General features: G+C 42.2%; 2 protein-coding genes across 2 annotated transcripts; both read right to left on the bottom strand.

The window, feature by feature from the left end:
• Positions 1-360: 360 nt before the first annotated feature.
• Positions 361-6,173, bottom strand: SPTSSA (serine palmitoyltransferase small subunit A). Its single transcript, XM_053380534.1, has 2 exons — positions 5,979-6,173; positions 361-1,558 (listed from the first exon to the last, which is right to left on the bottom strand). Exons 1-2 carry the CDS (start codon positions 6,079-6,081, stop codon positions 1,455-1,457), a joined length of 207 nt encoding a protein of 68 aa, XP_053236509.1. The 5' UTR covers positions 6,082-6,173; the 3' UTR covers positions 361-1,454.
• Positions 6,174-8,381: 2,208 nt separating this feature from the next.
• Positions 8,382-18,713, bottom strand: EAPP (E2F associated phosphoprotein). Its single transcript, XM_053380523.1, has 6 exons — positions 18,586-18,713; positions 16,653-16,834; positions 15,554-15,652; positions 12,667-12,790; positions 10,350-10,472; positions 8,382-9,015 (listed from the first exon to the last, which is right to left on the bottom strand). The coding sequence occupies exons 1-6, from the start codon at positions 18,657-18,659 to the stop codon at positions 8,739-8,741; spliced, it is 879 nt and encodes a 292-aa protein (XP_053236498.1). The 5' UTR covers positions 18,660-18,713; the 3' UTR covers positions 8,382-8,738.
• Positions 18,714-22,441: the final 3,728 nt, after the last annotated feature.

Genomic DNA, 22,441 nt, shown 5'->3' with positions numbered 1-22,441 from the left:
CTCAGGTAGTAGAAATGCAAAAGGCAGCACCCCCGGGCACCCCACCACTTCTGCTGCCACTGGAGGAGCAACCCAGGCAAGGGAGACTTTGGCAGCAGCTCAGCATTCCCCTGCACAGCTGCTGGTCTTTCTCCTTTCTAGAACATTGTTGAAGGAGTATTATCCAGTACAGCAATACAGCGCAGATGGGGAGCCTCTGTCCCCCCAGAAGTTACTGGATTAAAACTCTCACCATCACCCCCACCCCCGACCACGCTGGCTAAGGCTGGTAGGAGCTGGAGATCAGCCACATGTAAACACCCAAAGGTTCTGCATCCTGCAATACAGCCCCCTAAAATTAAAGTACCACCACATTAGGCATCAACTCTGCTTTCAGCTTTTATTTTGGAAAAAAAAAGAACCCACACCTTAAAAACTGCCATCTTACATTTCAGAATAGAAATCTGAAAAAAGCTATAAAAACTAAGACAAGACTTCAGCCTAGTAGACAGCTCCTTATTGCTGTGTTTTTTAACTCAAGTCTACATCAAACATTATATTTTGGTCATTTGGTTTAAGTATTCAAGGGTGTTTGAACAACAGTTACAATACAGGGTTCACAATACAGACATGATTATATTATAGCCAACTGCCATAGACATGGTCTTTGAACTAAGTCAATATTAAAATATGTTCCTTGGGAAATAAACAAACAAAAGTATAGTACAGTTACAAGCTATAATAGCAGCTTTAAGATGTTATCACAAAACTCCAGATGACATGCATCAAATTAAATTAAGGTTTTATGTTCAGACAGGAGTTGGGTCCCGCACTTTCCCCTTACAAAGTAATGTTCCATACATGCAGTGCCAAGTGGTCTTACTCTTCTCCAAATGGAACAAAACATTTCCATTTATTCCTAAAGCAAAATAGAATGATACCTAAGTATTCTGTTGAACAGTCCAGATAGCAGTTAAAGCACCTGAGTTAGGTCTTACAAACAAGGTTTTGTAGGATTCCATGAATATATCCACATCTCCATATGAATCTAAACATTTTTTTCTTACAAAATGTTAGCTAGAAATATACCCAGTTGCACATATAACCCATACAATAGCAAAAGCTCTAAGCCCCATTTAATAAGATGATTTTTGATTAAAAATAGAAGGCAAAATGCACTCAAAGTTACAGTAAGAAAAGCTTTCACAGTGTAATACTGAGACTGTCACAAAGTTAAGAAAATACTGATATCAAAGGTACAAACAATCACAATGTTAATAGACAAATTGCTATACAAGGAATTTTTTGTTAAGAAAGAAAATGCCACCAAAACTTAGGGCATACTGCATCCCTTAGTGGTGACTATCAGCTGTGTACACAATCACGTCTTGCTTGTCTCGTCATCTGTAGAACTCCTTAATTGTAGATGGTCAGTTCTTCAGCTTCTGACTGGTCACTGCTTGATACATTCTTCATCATTGCACAATTTCAAAATAGTGCAATATTGCCATAATATGCTGAGGCATGAAAACATAGCCAGTGTAAAGTGCCATTCCAAGGATTGATACTAACATGGAATCTGAATGGCAGTAAAGGAAAACCACATATTGACAATGTATTAAAACCACACTGCAAGAATGCTATAAAGCCAGGTCTCAAGCCATATGAACATTTAAGTCTTGTACATAGACAGCTGAACTAATACAGAATATTAACTGGCAGCAACTCAGCGCAACAGCGTAGTAATGAAGACTACTAATTAAGAGTGCTGCTCTGGACTTCTTCAGAAGGTCACACTGAAAGTTGAATAAACAGTAATAACTACCTTTGGAAACTCAACCTCATCACTGAACCTGTTAAGTTGAAGTTAGTTTGCCCCACTAACAAATCTAGCTTTTTAGTTAGGCCAAAAATATACAAAACCTGATTTGCTTACTACTAGCAATAGAAGAAATTACACAATATATATTTCTATTTCTCATCAGTTGCTTTCAGGGAAGTTTTTAATGTGTGATTTTAGTGTATTTTTTGTTTCTGTGGAAGCCGCCCAGAGTGGCTGGGGAAACCCAGCCAGATGGGTGGGGTACAAATAATAAATTATTATTATTATTATTATTATTATTATTATTATTATTATTATTTTCCTTTTGCACCACTTAAGAGACTGAACAAACCAACTGTCAGGGAGAACTCAAGTTGGTACAAGGCCTAAGATCAAAATCCCCAGGGGCCAACGTAACAAAAGTTACATTTATCTTGTGAACTGTCCTAAGAGCTACTGATTAAGGGCAGTGTACAAATTTAATACAGGCTCCAACCCCCACACAACTGACTCACACACAACTGCATATATGTGTGGTGTGGGAAGTAAATAAAGAATTCAATTCAAACCCAGAAACAGTGAGAGATAGGTAGAGAGTCCTTGTGGCTCGCAAAGAGATGCTCTCCGGAGCCCAAAGAGGACATCAGTGAGAGCAGAGGAAGCCCTGAATAGACCACCTAACAGCTGGTGTGAGGCCTAGTGCCACAGCAGAAGCTGCTTTCCCACGTGTCCTCCAGCCTCCTGCTGGCCCCAGAGCTTCAATTCTAGTTGTGGATATTTTTGGATACAGTATTTTTGGTATGAATTGGAGAGTGGCAGAGAGGGAGTTCAAAGTGTCTTTAGAGGGTGTTCCCCACTTTACGCAATTTCACTTACGCATGCGAGGGCCCAGAACGTAACCCGTGTAAATGGGGGGATGCCTGAAAATAATAATATTAATAGTGCGGAGAGTTTGGAATCCAGTACATAATAGCTTCGTCAGTATGCAAGTTCCTTCATGAAAGGAACTGAATGAAACATAACGCATGGGTGAGTTCTGCAAGTAGATGGGAGTTACCAGTATGTCACATTGGCAGTTAAAACGTATTTCACAAAGTACAGAAGATGATCAAGGTGTGCACACAAACACAATGGAAGGAACCGCTTTTCCTATCCCCACCCATGCAGACTTCAGGAAAGGGGGGGAAATAGGAACAAGCAGGACAGCTCTTCACTACAGGCCCCTCCAAGCCACTTGGGAAAGAAAAGGAGGAGATTTAGCATCTGGAATGGGAAGCAGGTGTCACTTATCAAGACACCAAATTTGATCTGGGACAACCACCAGTTGCTGATCAATACACTAATTCCAAAGAGTAAACATTGACAATATAGTGAGTCTCCTCATTTGCCAATTACCAGAAGCAAGCTGTAACTTTTCTTTGTGACCAAAAATGGCTAGTCCAGCAATGCACCATGTGGTCATATGAGTTGCACACAACCATTTCACTTTTGTCTGGGTAACTTATGCACCAACAGCAGCATAGTATGTATATATCATATCATGATTATTTTTGCAGATATATTATCAATCAGTAAGAGAAAGTAAGCCAGTAATATAACAGAAAAATACCATCATTAGCAAAATAATGACCGTAAGGGTCAACAGGTTTGAGGGAACTCTGAGGTTAAAGAGCCAAAATCATGTGGTATTCACCTTCCGGCAAAGCCAGCTGATGAAAGCAAAAGAGTCTTTTAAAAATGAAGACTATGCTGTGTTAATGCCAATGGCAAAGTAGTCTGTAGACCAAAACTAGTGAAGCTATTTCACATAGGAAATTGGCTAGTGAGCCTAGACTGTATATCTAACATTTTATACAGAATACTGTATACTTTCATAACTGAAATTAGTGGTAAACTATCATCTCTTATTTGAACTAATGGACCATTTGAAAAAAAGTAAAGCAACAAACGATAAGCACAAATATGTAGCTGGAATGGTGTGATGTTGGAAAGCTCCATCACTCCTTCACCTTTTGCCTTCCAGTCCTATTCACCCTCAACACACCCCAGAACAACTAGAAAGTTATTTTCCCTCCCACTAGAGTTAATCAGAAGGAAATTAGGAAACACTTGTTCATAGGAGAATCTGCTCCTCCCACTTTACTTCATTAGTGGCAAATGGATAGAATGTATAAAGACTCTAGTAGTCCTGTGAAATAGATACTACTTCACATCTTAGAATCATAACATTGTGGAGTTGGTAGGGAGCCTGAAGGTCATCTAGTCCAACCCCTGCAATACAAGAATATCATCAGGCAGTTCCCCATCCAATTTGAAACTATACCAGACCCTGCTTAGCTTTGCAAATGTGCTTGCACAATACAGTGGTACCTTGGTTCTCAAACGCCTTGGTACTCAAACAACTTGGAATCCAAACACTGCAAACCCGGAAGTGTTCCAGTTCACAAACTTTTTTCAGAAGCCAAACATGCTCCATTTTGAGTGCTGCACTTCCGATTTGAGTGCCACACTTCTGTTTTGAGTGTCTGAGGTCTGTCTGGTTTTGCTATTTATTTTGCGTTTTTGCAGTTCTTTTTGTTTTCGCGGCTTTTTTGTTTCATTTTTGTGACTGTGTGGAACCCAGTTCCTTTACTGATTGTGTGACTGCAGTACATTGTTTATTACTTTTATTTTATGGATCAATGGTCTCGTTAGATAGTATAATTCATGTTAAATTGCTGTTTTAGAGGTTGTTTTTAAAAGTCTGGAACAGATTAATCCATTTTGCAATACTTTCTTTGGGAAAGCACACCTTGGTTTTGGAACGGACTTCAAGAATGGATTAAGTCTGAGAAACAAGGTACCACTGTATTGTTACTCTGACTGGCAACATAGCTCAGTGTGTCCTTATCATTCACAATCATAGCACATAGCGAGCAAGGAAGGACCCTTGACCTTGTTTCTGGCATATAAACAGTAACATATGAGAAATATATACCCTTCATCTGTTTGCCTTGATCTCTCAAGAATCACACAAAAGTTATGATGAAAGATAACAGCTTTTCTTCACAACAAATTCTCAACCTCACTTTGAAATGAAATCCATACAGGAAACCATGACCCTACAGCCCCAATTGCCCACCACACTTATGTGATAAACCACCCTCAAATCCATTCACAAGCAGCTACAACAAGCGGCGTAGCTTGTTTTTCATTTTTCCCTAGCTCTGAAACACAATTGCCCAGACCCAAATGCTTTATAGTCCCAGGCCACAGCTACATAAACGCTCAGCTGCACAGCCATCTACCCAGTGACCTAACACCACCTTCTAAACAGCTCCCCAAAGAGGTTTAACACAGCATCCCAAGCTACATGAAGCCTCTTACCTTCAAAAAAAAACCCCCCACCCCTCTCTGTTTAAATCCCTTCTCTCAAGTCACTGACAAATTTAAGGGGTCGTGCAGAACCACTTCAGTTACTTAAGTCCTCATTTCTCCAGAGCACACCTGGCTAAGGCGGATCCCAAGGATCCGTGGACCAGAAGTGCCTTTTCTCCATCATTCGCAGGGAGCTCTAGGTGAAACTCGCACAACTCCTTTAAAACAGCCGCAAAACCGCAAGTACACAATGCAAAACGCCGAGCCTTAGATGAATCCATCCTAAGCAGAGCTTGGCGAAAAAGACGTCAGTAGTCACTTGTTGGCTGCAGCAACGCCTGCAAAAAATAACGAAACGAAACCCCAGAGCAACGGCGAAGTAGAAAGTGCACCGAAAGGGGGCAAATGGGGAGCTGCGAGGGTAGGGCGGAGAGAAAGAGGAGCGAGAGAGGGAGATTGAATGATTGATACACGCGCTTTCAGGTTTGCCACGACCTTCCACCCAGGAAGGAACAGGCCTGGCCGACATTCCCATAAATAGACATACATTTATTCCCGCCAACCTGAACTGTGCAGGACGGCTCCGACCACTATACCCTCAGGCCCAAGTGCCTCCCGGCTAACTGCGCACCTCCGCCGCCCTCGGGAGCCCAGCGGCCTTCCCTCTCGGCCGAAGCCAGAAGGCCGTTCCCTCCCCCCGGCCGTCCTTTACCTTCCCCTCCCGCCGGCGCCCTGCCCAGCCCGCGCCGCGAACTTTCCCGGCGGCGGCGGCGCCCTTTCCCCCTCACGGCTCCCCCTTCAACCGCACCAGAAAGGATACTGAACACCGTCCGTTCCCAAGGCTCCAGCATGTAGAGCGCGGTGACCAGCAGGTACTGGTAATAGAGCCACGACATCTGCTTCCAGGCCGAGCTCAGCGCCATCTCGCCGGCAGCAGCGCCTCCGCGCGTCAGAGTGCGCCGCCCGGAGAGAGAGACGCACTCGCTCGAAAGGCGAGGCGGAAAGGCAGCCGAGGGGAGGCGGCCAAGAGGCAGGGAAGCCCAGCTTCCTCCGCCGATTGGCTCAGCCGCTCCTCGCCCCGCCCCGCCAGGCCGGGCCTAACCCCCCGCCACCCCCGCTCTGGCGCTCTGGGCGACCTATGCAAAGTTCTACCTTCGCCGATTCGCCGCCCTTGAGGCCGCAGCTTGCAGCTGCCTTTTGCAATAGCGTGCCTCGCCTTACCTAAGCATGAGGCCTGCTTCTGAGGAGGTTGCGTCGGAGCGCGGGGAAAGAAAGCGCCTGTTGCGCTTGAGGCTTCGACTCCGCAAACTTGTGCAACTTTCATGGAGCTGCGAGGCTCGAAACTTCTCCAAGAGCCTCCTGGATTAGGCCAATAGCCCACCTGTGTCATGGAATCTTAAAAGACTTGGAAGGGACGCCAAGGGTCATCTAGTCCCAACCTCTCCCAAGGCAGGAATCTCAACCAGATCATACATGACAGGTGGCCCCCCAACCTCTGCTTAAAAATCTCCAAGGAAGGAAGGTCCACCACCTCTCTTGGGAGTCTCTTCCACTGTCAAACAGCTCTGTCAAGTTCTTCCTGATGTTTAGTCGGAATCACCTTTCTTCTCACTTGAATCCACTGGTTTTGGTCCAACGGAGTAGGAGGAAATAAGCTTGCTCCACCTTCCAAACGATGGATAACACAATTCCAAAATCTATTAAAACCTTCAATTACTAATTTCCAAGGCAGTTCACAAAAGATAATAAAGCAAAGTACTCAATAAACAGATAGATCCTTAGAAAGCTGAGGTGAATTTTAATATTTTAGTAGTTTGGCTCCAATACTTTGACCACCTCATGAGAAGACTCCCTGGAAAAGACCCTGATGTTGGGAAAGATGGAGGGCACAAGGAGAAGGGGACGACAGAGGACGAGATGGTTGGACAGTGTTCTCGAAGCTACCAGCATGAGTTTGACTAAACTGCGGGAGGCAGTGGAAGACAGAAGTGCCTGGCGTGCTCTTGTCCATGGGGTCACGAAGAGTCGGACACGACTAAACAACTACAAGTTTCACTTTTTGTTATGTTTTAAAGTATTGTAATTTTTTCTTGATTCCGTCTGTCAGAGGCTCAGGAGCAGAAGAGCAGGGGAGAGAGCAAATAGAGAGCGGAGGAGAGGAATCAGAGGGGAGCGTAGGGGAATATGACAGTGGCCCGAGAGATTCCATGAGCTTCTCCAGCGAATCAGAAGATTCCCAGGAGGGGGCGCCTATGATAAGGGTGAGGCGAGTCCCAGGGGGGTTCAAATGTTCAAATGTGGGGGGTTCAAAAGTTCAAATGTGGAGGAGCGCGGGACAGCAGAAAACCCGGATTGGGAGCCAGGTCCTAAAGCCCGAAGGAGGGGGGGAGAAGAGTCGGGGGACTCAGCGTCAGAAGAATCTAGGAGGGCTGAAACTCCGACTAGCAGGAGGACCCAGAGAAAGAAGGAACAGAGGAAGAGGTGGAGTAAGGCTAGAATCTTAAGCTGGTGTCAGGGGGGAGGAGATTCAGATGGGACTTCTACGGTCTGAGGCATAGACGTAGCGTTGCGTGCTGCGCGTCTGGAAATGAAACTGAACTTCAATAAAGACCTTTTTACTTGAGGAAGAAGCAGCGTTGGTCTTGTGTGAGCTGGGACCTTGGGCAGCGCTGACACCGTCGTTTTTATCTTTTTGTAAACTACTTTGAGGGCTTGTTACAATCAAACAGTGTATAAATTTTATGAAATAAAAGAGGCTGCACTAACTCAATCACAGCCGAAATAAACATACAGCTGAAGTATACAGTCAAGAATAAAAGTTTTCACCTGGAACCTAAAAGACGATAATACTTCTATCACTTCTACATATTCCAGGGAAAGCTGCAATATTTTTTTTTACAATAGCATTTCAGCAATAAATTCTACCAACTAGTCTGCATTTTGTAACACATTCAAAGGTGTTTAAATTATAGTTTTTACACAGCCTATAGAAAAGGACTTAAATGACAAGAGTTTGATAGGTAAGAAACCAAGAACACATCTGTGATTGTTTTTACTTGATATACGGATGCCGCTTTTAGGAAGGTGTTCAGCTTTTTGATGTTAGAGAAGGCAGTCTTGCTATGAGAACAAGATGGCAAACCTTAAATTATAGCAAGGAATTGTAGCAAGTACACAGGGTTTCCAAAATATTGGGGTGAATAAAGAATGGAAAACAAAAAACAAGTCTTGAACAGAGTTTAGTGCTACCAATATCTGTTTTACACAAACTAAAGCTCAACTCTTACAGTAATGCTTATAGCAACATTATCAGGCAGCCATGCCACAGACTATGGTCTAAATTCCCCCAAGATCAGAACATTTTAATTCTAAATAGCAGGATAAAAATATTTATATACATAAGAAACTGTTCTAAAAACATGGACTATATACATAACTGAAGTTCACTTGCTTTACCAATACAGGGTGTGTGGCAAGGATACAATTTTTACATCAGATTAATAGACGATACAAATGAAACAGAACAGTCCTTGGCTTTTGAATTTTTATGCAAACTTAACCCAATGAAAAATGCTGCATCTTAGCAGTGGCTTGCTAGAACATTGAAAAAATGAAAGACTTCATCCTTATCTAAGACAGCCACTTCTGTTGAACATTCAGTACATTTTACTGGATGATATATCTCCTCCTCTTCCTGTTTTTCCTGACTAGCAATGGATTCACTACTCTGTTTAATTTTCTTGTGCCCTCTCTTTGTCTTTTTGTTCAATGGACCTTTGTATTTCAGAATCTCTTCTTTGATAACGGTGCAATTCATGACAAACATTGCTCTGTACTGAGTTCTGTATGATTCGTGCCTGAAAAAAAGAAGAAAAGAAATGGGAATGCAATAATCTGTTGCTGATAAAAATATTACAAAATTGGTAACCCTACATGTCCTGAATCCAGGAGATCTGCAAATTTAAGAAGCAAAGATGAAATAGATATGTCTGAATTTCAGTAGAATAACCATGATAGCATAACCAGAAAAGGATAAGAGTATGAAGCTTGTTAAAAACTATCTGGCTTATTTGACATGGCCTTTAGTAGTCAACAAACTGTTCTATCTGATGAAGCATACTGTTACCACTGAAAGTTTGTGTCATAATAATAACCATTTTGTCACTGTCTCCCTATAGTTTTCTAGTGGTTTTCCAGAATAACCTCTGTGACATTTAGCAATGGATGGGCCTATTCTACCTCACCCCTCCCCAAAAAAAAAATCCCATCAAAGTGCCTCAAATTAATCTGGTCCCAATTAGCAACAACAAGCCAAAGTTAAAGCTCTTAGCTTTACTTATTGCAGGAGTGGCTAACCTGTGGGCATCCAGACATTGTTGGACTTCAACTCCCATCATCCCTCATTCCTGATCAGGCTGGCTGAGGCCGATGGGCACTGGAGTCCAACAACATCTGGTTATAGCTACAATAGAATGAAGTTGCTTTTTCAAATTCAGAAATCTGTTTAAAGCTGGCTTTTATTATTAAATTTAAAAAGAGAAGCACAAAAAAGGAAGCATTTCATGCTGGTAGTCAATGTTTCGCTGAGACAAAGTAAATCTGCTGAACAAAAACTGTACATGTATTTCCAAGGGGGGGGGAATCCTTTCCCTCTTCCCCAGTGTTTGACAACCAGTGCCGGATTTACATATAAGCTAAACAAGCTATAACTTAGGGCCCCACTCTCTTGGGGCCCCCCAAAAAAATTAAAGGAAAAAACCCCTGGATGTACATTTCCAAAATAGAAGATAAAAAACAAATAAAATAAAACCTACATACAGCAACAGTGTTCTGTGTTGTGCAGGCTCCTATTTGTTATGTGCAAATGGCTTTAGATACCTATTAGGTCCATAAATTACCATATAGCATATATTCAACACAAAAAACAGCAACAAAGGACAGATGGACATATAAAGGGCCCCATTACCTTCAGTAGCTTAGGGCCTTATCAAACCTAAATCCAGCCCTGAGTTTACCTCTCTTTAAACATGGAGACAATATTATGACCAACATCCTAGTTAATGAAAGGCAAGTTCATGAAAACCGGACAGAGACGGTTGAAATTACAGGGTTGCTGTATGAACAAACACTAGCTTATCTCATCTGTGATTGCTGTACCTAAATCACAAGTTTCTTAAGGCTGAAATATTACCTCTGGCAGTCAAGGCACAGTGTGGTCATGCATGCAGGACAATTCAAAACAGCGTCACTGCTGGGAATGGCAGGAAGTTTGGCTTGTGGCTGTTGTGAGTGAAGACTTCTTAACCTATGATACCTACAAGACAGTATATTATAGGTCAGGAGAAGTATTCTTACTGGTTAGGCATCTTTACTGAAACTGGTGTATATCAAAACTGCATGCCAGGAGCATGACAGTTGCAAGCACTGCATGTTCTCAGTCCCAACACATTTAAAAAAATTATTTTTTCCTCTTTTTGAATTTTTTTAAAACACCACCACAAAAGGGGAAGAAAACAAAACAAAGTTGCTAGTTCATATTCACTATGATAAACATCAATACATCCATCTTAATTTAGACAAACAGATCCGTATATGCCCTCCAATTGTCTGAATAGGTATCCAAATGAAGTTGATGTTTACAGAAAGTGTGTTCAAATGTAGTCAGAACATTAAGGTCTTCAAACTACTACGTAATAGCTGATAAAAGTCCATTTTTGTTGTCAATCCTAGACACATGATTACAAGATCCTGCTCCAAAATTACAACCCCCAAATTAAAAGCTTGCATGAATTATCCCTATAGATCTGTATCTCTCCCTATTTTAACCACATTGCTTTAATAATAATAATAATTTATTTATACCCCGCCCTCCCCAACCAGAGCCAGGCTCAGGGTGGCTAACATCAGTAAAATTACAGTAAAAAACATAATAGGGGGGGAAATAATAATAATATTTCAAATTATTTCACGCACACAGGGACAAACTGGTATGTTAATGCCAAGTACAGGGCAACTCCACATCACTCCAGGAACATAAATAGATACCACCATGAAAAAAGTGCTGACGGGTGGTGCCCACACAGGCAGAGCCAATGATCATGTTCCTTGATTGGTCAAAAGGAAAGCCAATGCTTACACTTGAAGGGACCCAGAAGAAAAAGCTCCCACCAAGCTGCAGGTAAATGCTAATCAGACTTAAGTTCCCCATACATGTCTGGCAGATTGATAAGTAGCTATATAATATGATATAGCTAATGTTATTCTGTAGTGTATGCTTTGAATAATTTGAATGATAGAGATAGATAGATGATAGATAGATAGATAGATAGATAGATAGATAGATAGATGATGATAGATAGATAGATAGATAGATAGATAGATAGATAGATGATAGATAATTTGACAGATAAGAGAATTGGAAGCCCCTCTTTCTTCTTCTCTTCTCTTTTTTAATTTAGTTGTTTTTATTTTTAACTTTTACAAGTTGAGGGGCCCTGGGAGGCGGGTAGAAAGGGTCTCCCAGAGCAGGAGGCTGGGAGAAGAAATAGAAGCTCCCGGGTGAGAGCTGGGAGCATCTACTTTTCTCTGTATGGATGAAGGGATATGATGTAATTGTGATAGAGGACTTTTGTATTCATCCCCCCTTGCCTTTCTATCTCTTGATCATTCTTTTTATTTTGTTTTCTTTTTATTTTATTTTCATTTAGTTTGACTTTTATTGTATTCTATGTTGAAATTTTGCAATCAAAATATTTATTTTTTTAAAAGTCTTAAGTTCCTCATGATTCCATCCCATCAAATGTTTGAGTGGAATTTTATCATAGAGTGCCTTGCAGGAGTACCATTTGTTCAATTACTAAATAATCTAACAACAGTCAATAAATGATCCCCCCCCCAACATAGTATCAGAATGTGATAATTCCCACTCACTTTAAAGAAATGTGCAGGTGGGAAACTGAGCATTAAGGCTCATTTGATATCCATATAATAAGAAACAAAGCTGCAACAATGTCAGAAAATCAGGAATGTGTAGAGTTAACGTTAAAGGCAGCCTGCTGGATCAGACCAAAGGCCTATCTGAGAACACTGAGGTCCAGCTCTGAGGGCCTTCTGGTGGTTCCCTCGCTGCGAGAAGCCAGGTTACAGGGAACCAGGCAGAGGGCCTTCTCGGTAGTGGCGCCCGCCCTGTGGAACGCCCTCCCACCAGATGTCAAAGAGAAAAACAACTAGCAGACTTTTAGAAGACATCTGAAGACAGCCCTGTTTAGGGAAGCTTTTGATGTTTAATAGGTTACTGTATTTTAGTGTTCTGTTGAAAGCCGCCCAGAGTGGCTGGGGAAACCCAGCCAGATGGGCGGGGTATAAATAATAAATTATTATTATTACTATCTAGTCCAACATCCTGTTCCTACAGTGGCCAACGAGATGCCTATGGGAAGCCCAGAAGCAGAACCTGAGTGCAAGACCACAAACACGAGTATTCTCATGACTCAAATTAAATTTCTTACCCCCGTCTCTTCCTGTCCACCCACGCCTGGTCTCTGTTGTCTTCTTCTGGGTCATAGAACAACTCATCATTAGTTGGAATTCGGCGCTGCTGATGTTTCCTTTTTTTTCTGGTTTCTGGAGCAGCTGTTCAAGTTCACACAGATACAGTTAGAACACACACCCCAAAGAACATGACTCAGAAGCCTATTTGGTAATGAGCCTCCCTTGCAAAAGTTGCATGCTAATAAGGTGAATGGCACTGCCATGAGTTGGGCGAATGAAGCCCGAAGCTGTTACAAGATGTACACCTGAACCCACGTGTGCGTATCTTCCTATGCACACTCCCAATATTAAGCTGAGAGGTTTTAGGTTTTTTCGCCAGAGTTATAATGTTTGTTTGTTACGAATATGTGTTTATCCTTAACCTTGTGCTCAGAAGAAATTCACATACATGAGGAATAAAGAATGATTGGTTTATTACTTGAAATGAAAGTGGCAGAATCTATGGTTGCTGCTTCAGACAGCAAAAGTGCAATATAAGCAGGCAGCAAATCTTACTGCACAAACACCTTGATCTAAAGAGTAAAAGGATTCGTAAATTTTCCAAAAGCCTGAAGAAAATAAGCGTGACAATACCAACACTAAAAGGAAAGGGAGGCAGGTAAAGTAAAGTATACCTGTCTGGAAGCAAAATGTGATGTACAGTGAAATTGAGTTCCTTGAGTTCCTTTTAGTGCTAACAAAGCAATGAAGTCTGGAGTTTTTGTACTATTTTGAGCCAATGCATTCTATTTTGAGCCAATGCATTCTAATGCATTTTTGTACTATTTTGAGCCAATGCATTCTAATGTATTTTAGAACTGTAACAATACCTTTATTTCTTAGTTCCATTTTTTATTTTATATAAGTTTGTGTTTGCTAGTTAAAAGTTTTACTTCACTTATTTGTAACTGAAATGATGTGTCCTTGTTAAACACAACTAAACTGGTTATCCTTTTTGGCAAGAGGTGTTAATTAAGTTTGCTGTGCAACACAAGACTACTGTGTTGATCTTTAGATAAACTATTCAGAGAACAGGGTGTTTCAGGATTGCCTTCCAGGACACGTTTAACATAAAGACTGGTACAATGGAAAATTATTGTTATTATCTCATTTATATGCCACCAATCTGACTGGGTTGCTCCAGCCACTCTGGGCAGCTTCCAACAAAATTAAAAACACAAAATAGGTCATACTGGGCATCTCTTTTTATTATCACATTTATTACCACAGGCATTAGTTCAGTCCTTAGAGCAAGAGATTCAATCTCAAGGTCATGGGTTTGAGCCCCACTCTGGGTAAAAGATTCCTGCATCTCAGGGGGTTGAGCTAGATGACTACAACACTACAATTCTATGAAATGTGGAATACTTCTGAAATTATGCCATTTATGTAGAATGTAAAGATTTGGTAGAGACATTTGTCAAGAATCTAAAAATAATAATCCTGCCACAACAATGAATGCAATATTGCAGATAAATATTTTATTACAACCCATTCTACGTTTCTAAATATACTATTTTATCCAGCTGTAGTCAGATAATCATATATTGGCCTGAAAAGACAAAGTATGAGAAAGCCTTTTGTCCACACACACAATCCCTTTTGCTTCTTGAGATATAAACCCAAGAAGCCTCTAATTAACTAGATTCCCTTTTTATTTTAACTGGGAAACTATGTTAATTAGAGGTGTCTTGGGTTCATTGTTTGCACGACGAGAGAAAGAGCAAAGTGGTCATGTGTCAGGACAAAAAGCTCATCTTTATCTCTGCTTATTAAGCTGAGGTGATTATGTGACTTGGGATAAAGTACAATTGATTTCCAGAGACCAATGACTAAGCGAACACAAGGAGGACATTTACCATGGTGTGTGAGGATGCAGGAAATTCATTCATCTTTCTAGAAGAATGAAGGCATTTAGTAGTCTCAATCACAAGGTCAGCTGCCTTGACACCAAATAGCATCCGTGATGCGAGGCATTAGCTTATTTAGTAGCTTCATGTACAGTTAGTTTACTACAGCAGGAGGAATTCCTTCATTTGCCCGAAGATCTATTTAAGGCAGTGGTTCTCAATCGTCCTAATGCCATGACCCTTTAATACAGTTCCTCATATTGTGGTGACCCCCAACCATAAAATTATTTTCATTGCTACTTCATAACTATAATTTTGCTACTATTATGAATCGTAATGTAAATATCTGATATGCAGGATGTATTTTCATTGTTACAAATTGAACATGATTAAAGCATAGTGATTAATCACAAAAACAACATGTAATTATATATTGTGAAATATTTATTTCTACTTACAAATAAATGAAATTTAGTCTTGAAGCATGGTGTAGCATGGGTAAGAGTCTTAATATAACAACAGTAAACTACACTGCTACGTTTTGCGATAGTATGCGTAAAAAGCCAACGTCAGTTCGAAGGTTGAGATTGCTTCTTTCTCTGTGGTAGCAACTTCAGAGAATGAATATGGAATATTCCCTGTGCAGGTAAGACAGGCGCTGACAGTTAAATGCTTCTGCCAACAATTAAAAATATACCGTATTTTTCCCTCTATAGGACACCCCCATGTATAAGATGACCCCTATTTTTGGGTACTCAGATTTAAGAAAGTGGGGGGAGATGGCCCCATGTATAAGATGCCCCCTAATTTTTGACATTATTTTTTTGGGGGGGGGAACCTAGTCTTATACATGGAAAAATACGGTGCGTTACAAACAAGTCAAAGCTTCAGCATATTATTACCTTTTGAGAGCTCATTCATTGGAAGTCTTGTGGATAAGGGAAATACACCAAAAGCAGAAGTGAATTTTGATGCAGGAAGCATTAATAATTGCAGTAAATAACCAGTTATTTACCTACTTTGTCTTCATCCTCTGAATCAGAATCAAAATAAATATCATCGTAGTACTTTGCAGGGGAACCTGTTCCAGACTGTCCAGCGTTAGACGTACTGCCTGAGTCACAAAATGTAACACAAAATACGTGGTTAACATGAGATCACTTTACAGAAAGCGATCTATGTTTTCTCTTAGGGTGCAGGCCTGCACACACTTACCTGGGAGTAAATTCCTTGCATACAAGAGTCCTGCAGTTCTGCTTCAGAGATGAGTAGAAATTTATAGCTCGCATTCCGATATTAGCCACTGCACTCCAATGAGACTCTGACTACACAGGTTAAACTTCTTTGTAAAGGTAAAGGGACCCCTGACCATTAGGTCCAATCGTGACCAACTCTGGGGTTGCGGCGCTCATCTCGCTTTATTGGCCAAGGGAGCCGGTGTACAGCTTCCGGGTCATGTGGCCACCATGACTAAGCCGCTTCTGGCGAACCAGAGCAGTGCACGGAAACACTGTTTACCTTCCCGCCGGAGCGGTACCTATTTATCTACTTGCACTTTGATGTGCTTTTGAACTGCTAGGTGGGCAGGAGCTGGGACTGAGCAACGGGAGCTCACCCCGTCACGGGGATTCGAACCGCCAATCTTCTGATCGGCAAGTCCTAGGCTCTGTGGTTTAACCCACAGCGCCACCCGCGTCCCTTAAACTTCTTTATACCTCACTCAAAATGAGAAAACCCTCCTCTTTGAAACTAGGCATGAGGTGCTTTATCTCTCCCTTGTTTCTCATCAGAAGCACCTCACACATCCTGAATTAAGTGCTGTAAGGCAACCTTCTCCAACCTGTTGTCCACCTCCAGGTCTTTGGACCACAACTCCCATCAGCCCTTAGCCAGCATGGTCAATGGTAAGGGATAATGGGAATTGTAGTGCAAAATATCTGGAGGGCACCAGGCTGGAGAATGTAGCCTGAAGGGGATGGATTTGGCTGTAAAGACTCTAAAGGGGGAGGGGAGTGAACTGAAGCAGCAGCACAAAATTGACAGCAGTCCAGCATAAGATGTGCAGGAAGAGAGCTATCAGCAAGTTCATATTTTCCCACAGTTTAGAGATTTACCTGTTAGCTGCGATTTCCACTTGCCCTCTATATTTTTCATGGTGGAGTCCAGTTCTGCTTCCATTTCCTTTTGGAATTCATCTTCACTTGAAGATTCACTTTCTCCGGTTAGACATTCCCTTATTAGTTTGCGCTTCTGATCAGGGGTGCCATGCAAGAGCACATCTACTTCATCCTCAGAGCTAAAAGATTGAAGATTAAAGATGAAAACATTAAAGATTAAAACACTGAAGACTGTCATTTCAAGATAAATGTGGCAAGTCTATTACAGACACAACAAAAGCACGGTTCTTTTTAAATACTGAGAAAATTATTTTTTTTTAACTTAGAATTGAAGAAATTTACTGATATTAATTCTATAGCAAAAAAGTTAGGTGTGTGTACTATACACTGTACACAGTGACAACTGGGGTGTATGGAGTGTTGGGGGGTGGTACATCTGGTGAGGGACACCTTTGGTCCTCCACCCTGCACTCAGCTCTCACATATACCTCCTAGAAGCTGTCAGCATGCAACAGCAGCCACACTTCAGGAATGGTTTCAATTGGCTGGCTAAACCAAGTGCAGGTAAGCAATCTCAAACAGTAAGTTAGGGCCTTCCCTTGCATGTGAAGACAGGCTCCAGCAGATGGATGAAGGTAAACAGGGAGTGTGATACAGGTAAATTGCTTTGTATATTAACAACAAACCACAACCCAGCATAGAATTGTGTTTTTAAGCTCATTAATATCAGTGGCCAAATCTGGCATCTGGTTTATTATTAGGAAAGTAAAGAAGGCTAAGGTACTAGACCAGGCATAGGCAAACTCGGCCCTCCAGATGTTTTGGGACTACAACTCCCATGATCCCTAGCCAACAGGACCAGTGGTCAGGGATGATGGGAATTGCAGTCCCAAAACATCTGGAGGGCTGAGTCTGCCTATGCCTGTACTTGACCTTGCCAATTAAAGTCATCAAAGTCATTGTTCCTGTTTGTCTGCAATAATCTCATCACCTCCACCTCTGAGTTTGTTCAGTTGCCTTCCTCCCAACACACACAAAATAATATTTTTTTTAGGACCTAAGACAAAGTGCTCCTGAGTACACAGTAGATCTCCTTTACACTTTCCTATCTATCTGTCTAGATGTGGTCTAGAATCTGGTGTCTGGCACCTCAGCCTGCCTACCCATCTAGGTCAGCTGCATCCCCAGATACATTTTACAGCACTGTAAAGGTTGCTTGTATGTCAGGTACGCAGCTGATTCCATAGTCTCAGCTCTATTTTAAGTTGCTTCACCTAGCAGCTGAGAAGCACACACCCCTCCTCTTATTAAGGGATAAAAGCTCCACATAGTGCATTCACTCACTTGTTGTTGTTTATTCGTTTAGTTGTGTCCGACTCTTCGTGCACGACTAAACGAATAAACAACAACAAGCATTTGCTCACAGTCCAGGCTAAATGGCTACTAAATGGAAAAATAATAGTTATGGAGCCACGGAAACACCCATGTTTCGCTATTTCATTTTGTGAATCTAAGTTTGGCCTCATTGAGGGGCAGTATTTCAATATGAGTAGGAAAATGAGAGTACCCCTAAACATTTTTTTAGGAAAAAAAGGACTGGTTACAACAGAAGGAAAGAATAGGGTGCCGATTTCCCCAAAATAACACCGAGGGGTGATTCCTGAAACTTGAAGCCCCTGTTTCCATAAAGAAATATTTGGAGATCTCAAGCGGAGGGGAGTTTTACCAAACCAAAATGCAGGTGAAGACAGAACATCGCGACCATTTCTTTCTGAGCGATTTCAGAGATATTATCCATGTTAACGTACCGAGAGAGCAGAACTCCACCCCCCCTTCACACGTCTATTTACGTCCACACTAATCCCCACCCCCGCAAACACAGAGCGGAAAAGGAGAACCCGCCTCCCCTTCCCTATATATATATCTAGACCTGCTCTGCGCCGGCTCCTCATCGCTGGGCTCCTCGATCACATAAGGGTCATCCTCCTCCCGCAGTCGGCTCATGGCGGCCCCTTCCTAACAAGCGATCCCTACCCGCTTCCTGCCACCTCGGTCCATCAGGAAATGCTTTCCCCGTCTCTTCCGGTTCCGGCAAACTAGGCGCTGGTTCTTCGTCCGACCTCCTACAACGGTTACAGCGAGCGTTCCAGGGGGACCCCGCCAGCAGCACTGGACTTTCAGGCGTCCTGTTTTGTGCCACCCGATCTGCTCAAAAGGTGATCGTCGCATGACACGTGCTGTCGGCAGGATTCATCTATCCACAAGTTCCAAACGCTGGCCCTTCGAAGGCTAAGGAATCTGCTTTCCCCGCTCCTGTGGCTATCAATGTAGAAGAGGACGGGACTGCTGTGAACTTCCATCGTTTGATAGAAGAGAGGATTGCAGCAAGCTCAGTTTTTCCTCTCCAAGCGCAGTATCTTCTCCGGTGCTTTATGGGATAGGATGCCCACGTTCATATCTTGACAGATTCATCGTTTGGAGATAAACATTGATATGCAGCTTAATAATTTCACTTATTGCAGTGTGCTGCTCCTAGCCCACTAGAAAGGTTCACTTTCCACACACCATACATGTAAATGGTTTCTCACTTGTGCGGATTCTTTCATGTTGAGTAAGCGTTCCTCTATGAGTGAAACACTTTCTACGCTCCCTGTGTGGATATCGTGAGGTATATTTAATTGTGACTGATACCTATATGCTTCACCGTACACTGGTCGTGTTTTCTTGCTGTTACTTTGCAATCTTTCTGTGAATTCAGAGGTACATAGATATCAGTGTTCTGAGTAATGGAGAATTTCATTTTCCCATTTTTCAACACATTTCCTACATGCTTTTGGGATTTACAAACGTCTCTTTGTGTGCTCCATGCTGCACATTTTCTGAATGCACCACAGATGGCTCCTCCCATAATTCTTTACTGTTCTGCTTGTTACCTGCTTTGTGGGCTGGTGAAAAAGAAGTGTCCTTCAAATTGAAAGGCAGAAGCCGAGAATCTCATTATGGATCAAGTCCAGTTCTCTGCTATTCTCATTTTACCATTTCAAGCATATCCTTGAGGTTAACTTCTGAATATGCTAGTCTTGACAAAAACGAGCCCTTTCCTGCTGCATTTCCCTCTTCCAGTCACTAAGCACTGATCTGTTTCTTTGCACTCATGGAGGATGTGAAGCAAGTGCTAATCATGGTTCATGGAATGGGGAGAGGAGGTGGCTGGGGAGCAGATGTGTAATGTGCAGGGAGTCCCAGGAGCCAGCTGGAGAGGCTTCAAAGGCCACATTTGACCCCTATGCCTATTTAGTCCAAGCGCCCTACAGGGGGCAACTAGATGCTGATAGAAAGCCCAGAATCAAGACGTAAAGGCAACAGTCCTCTGCTCCCTCTCCTCCCAGAGCAAAAGGACCCTACAACACAGCTAAGCATTTACTTGCTGATGTCTCCCCATCTAGGAGATCATGGAGAAAGAGGTTGTCCTTCCAACAGGAACCGAAGACTGATTTGAGGAAAGATACATTAGCTACTTTTAGGCACACAAAAACCAGCCTTTTCAAATCAATCCTTGACCTCAAAGCCAATAAAAGGGATTATCAATATCCTATAAATACGCACCACATGACTAGTAGAGGACCATGTGGTCCCCACTGTTACAAGGTGTGTATTGGAATCCACACATGTCCAGCCCTCACATGTACATCCAACTGCCAAGAGGTTTAGGACATTTTGCTAGAATTTAAAATGTCTGTTTGTTATGTGTTTACCCTTAACCTTATGCCCACAAGAAGTTCAGACACAAGAAGAATAAAGAAAGATTGGTTCATTACTTGAAATGAAACTGACAGAATATTTGGATGCTGGATGGTGTCCTGATTGAGGAAATCAATATCTCTATCCTGCCTTGATCAAACCATATCTGAAGTACTGTGTCCAGTTCTGGGCACAGCTATTTAAGGAGGATATTGACAAGCTGGAATTGTGTGCAGAGGGTGGCCAAGATAACCAAGGGTCTGGAAACGAAGCCTTTTGAGGAATGGTTGGAGGAATTGGGTGTCAGCAACAGTGGGAAGTGCATTTTAAGAGGCTGAGGCAGGCAACACAACTCACTAGTTGATCAGGTGAAGATCATCGGGCTTGTTTGGTCTGGGAGGAGGGGTGTGACCACTCTGCTTGATTAAGCTTAGGACAGGTGAGGATCACATGTTTTGTTAAGTGGAGAGAAACAGCTGCTCAGCTGGTGCAAGCTCAGGTGCATCAAGTAAGATTGGGAGGAATCAAACAGAAACAAGGTTTGAAACGCTGGTTTGAAGCACTGTTGATGGACTTCAAACCTTTCTCACTGTCTGTATTTTACCATTGGACTGTTTGACTTCTCTCTAGCATTGCCCTTGGGACTGTGTGCACTTTCAGCACTTACCTCAGACTATGCTGGGGGTTCAGGACACTCTACAGTTCAATGATTTTGAACAGAAATCTATTAAGTTGCCCGGCTGTATGCACATTAACTCAGAAATAAATTTCATTAAAATAAGGGTTAGCTCCAAAGTAATGTGAATAAGCTCCTGCCAACCTAGCAGTTCGAAAGCATGCCAAAAGTGCAAGAAGATTAATAGGTACCGCTCCGGCGGCAAGGTAAATGGTGTTTCCATGCGCTGCTCTGGTTTCGGTGTTCCGTTGCGCCAGAAGCCACTTAGTCATGCTGGACACATGACCCGGAAAAACTCTCTGCAGACAAATGCCGGCTCCCTCAGCCTGTAAAGCGAGATGAGCGTCACAACCCATGTTGTCTGCGACTGGACTTGAACTGTCAGGGGTCCTTTACCTTTTTAATGTTACCCCCACTTGTGTCTTCCTGGCCCTCATGATACCTTTCCTGGTCTACAATGTACACTCCAGTTGAGTTTCTAATACTCCAATATTGTGTTTTTAAACAACGTCCAAGCATTTTGGAGTGATTTGACCCTCTGGACTTTGCCTTTCAACTTCCTTTTTACCAACCTCATCTTGGGGACATTTCCTCTTTTGAAATAAATGTGACCGTGTTGGATCTCCTTGGGAATTAGTCATTTACATGTATATATTTTTTTAAAAAAATATTTTTTATTAAGGATTTTCTTGTTTTACAGAAGTGTAGTGCCTCGTATTTTTCTTCTTCTTCTTCCATGTAACATTTTTACAAATCTGTTTCATTTGTTGAGGCATTAGGGGGAGAAGAAAAAGGAAAGAAAAAAGAAAGGGGGGGTGGAGAGAGGGAAGATGGATGGGGGTGGGGTCGGGTGGCGGTGTTTCTATTATGTTTAATGTATGTAGAGTTTGGTGTCAGCGTTGCTTGTGTTGTTCACTTGTGTTCCTTTGGTGGTGAGAGAGGTTGGGGTTGGCCTAGGGTGTGATTGTTTGCTTGTGATTGGCTGTGGTGATCTTTGTTTTCGTGTGTGAGTGAGGTGTGTGTGTGTTTTGGATCAGGTTAGCCATATTGATTTGTATGCTGTTGGTGGATTATTGTCATTGTCCTGTTGGGTTGTGTATGTGATAAAGGGGAGCCATATCGGGGTGAAGGCGTCTTCTTCTGTTTGTCCCCAGTTTCAGTTTATTAGTTAATTTTTCTAGTAGGGCTGTTTCCCATACTATTTGGTACCATTGGTCCATGCTTACTCCTGACAGGTCTCTCCAGTGTCTGGTTATGGTGTTTCTGGCTGCTGAGAGCAGGTGGGTTATGAGTTCTTTGTGGTGTAAATGGGCATTGTTGTCTTGGAAGATGTTTAGTAGGGCCAATTCTGGGGTGATGTCTATTACTT

This window comes from Podarcis raffonei, chromosome 1 (genome assembly GCF_027172205.1).
Source record: "Podarcis raffonei isolate rPodRaf1 chromosome 1, rPodRaf1.pri, whole genome shotgun sequence".
NCBI classification, from domain to species: Eukaryota; Metazoa; Chordata; class Lepidosauria; order Squamata; family Lacertidae; genus Podarcis; species Podarcis raffonei.
Note: the sequence above shows the minus strand (reverse complement) of the source record. Positions and strands in the feature narration are given on the sequence as shown.

Bases quoted from the DNA above. Each gene is read 5' to 3' on its own strand.
- SPTSSA (XM_053380534.1), bottom strand. From the start codon at position 6,081: ATGGCGCTGAGCTCGGCCTGGAAGCAGATGTCGTGGCTCTATTACCAG. The intron at 1,559-5,978 runs GTATCCTTTCTG...ACTGCCATTCAG, and splicing joins TTGGGAACGGACGGTGTTCA to ATTCCATGTTAGTATCAATC.
- EAPP (XM_053380523.1), bottom strand. From the start codon at position 18,659: ATGAGCCGACTGCGGGAGGAGGATGACCCTTATGTGATCGAGGAGCCC. The intron at 15,653-16,652 runs GTAAATCTCTAA...TTTGTGACTCAG, and splicing joins GTGGAAATCGCAGCTAACAG to GCAGTACGTCTAACGCTGGA. The intron at 10,473-12,666 runs GTAAGAAATTTA...ACTGTCTTGTAG, and splicing joins GTGGACAGGAAGAGACGGGG to GTATCATAGGTTAAGAAGTC.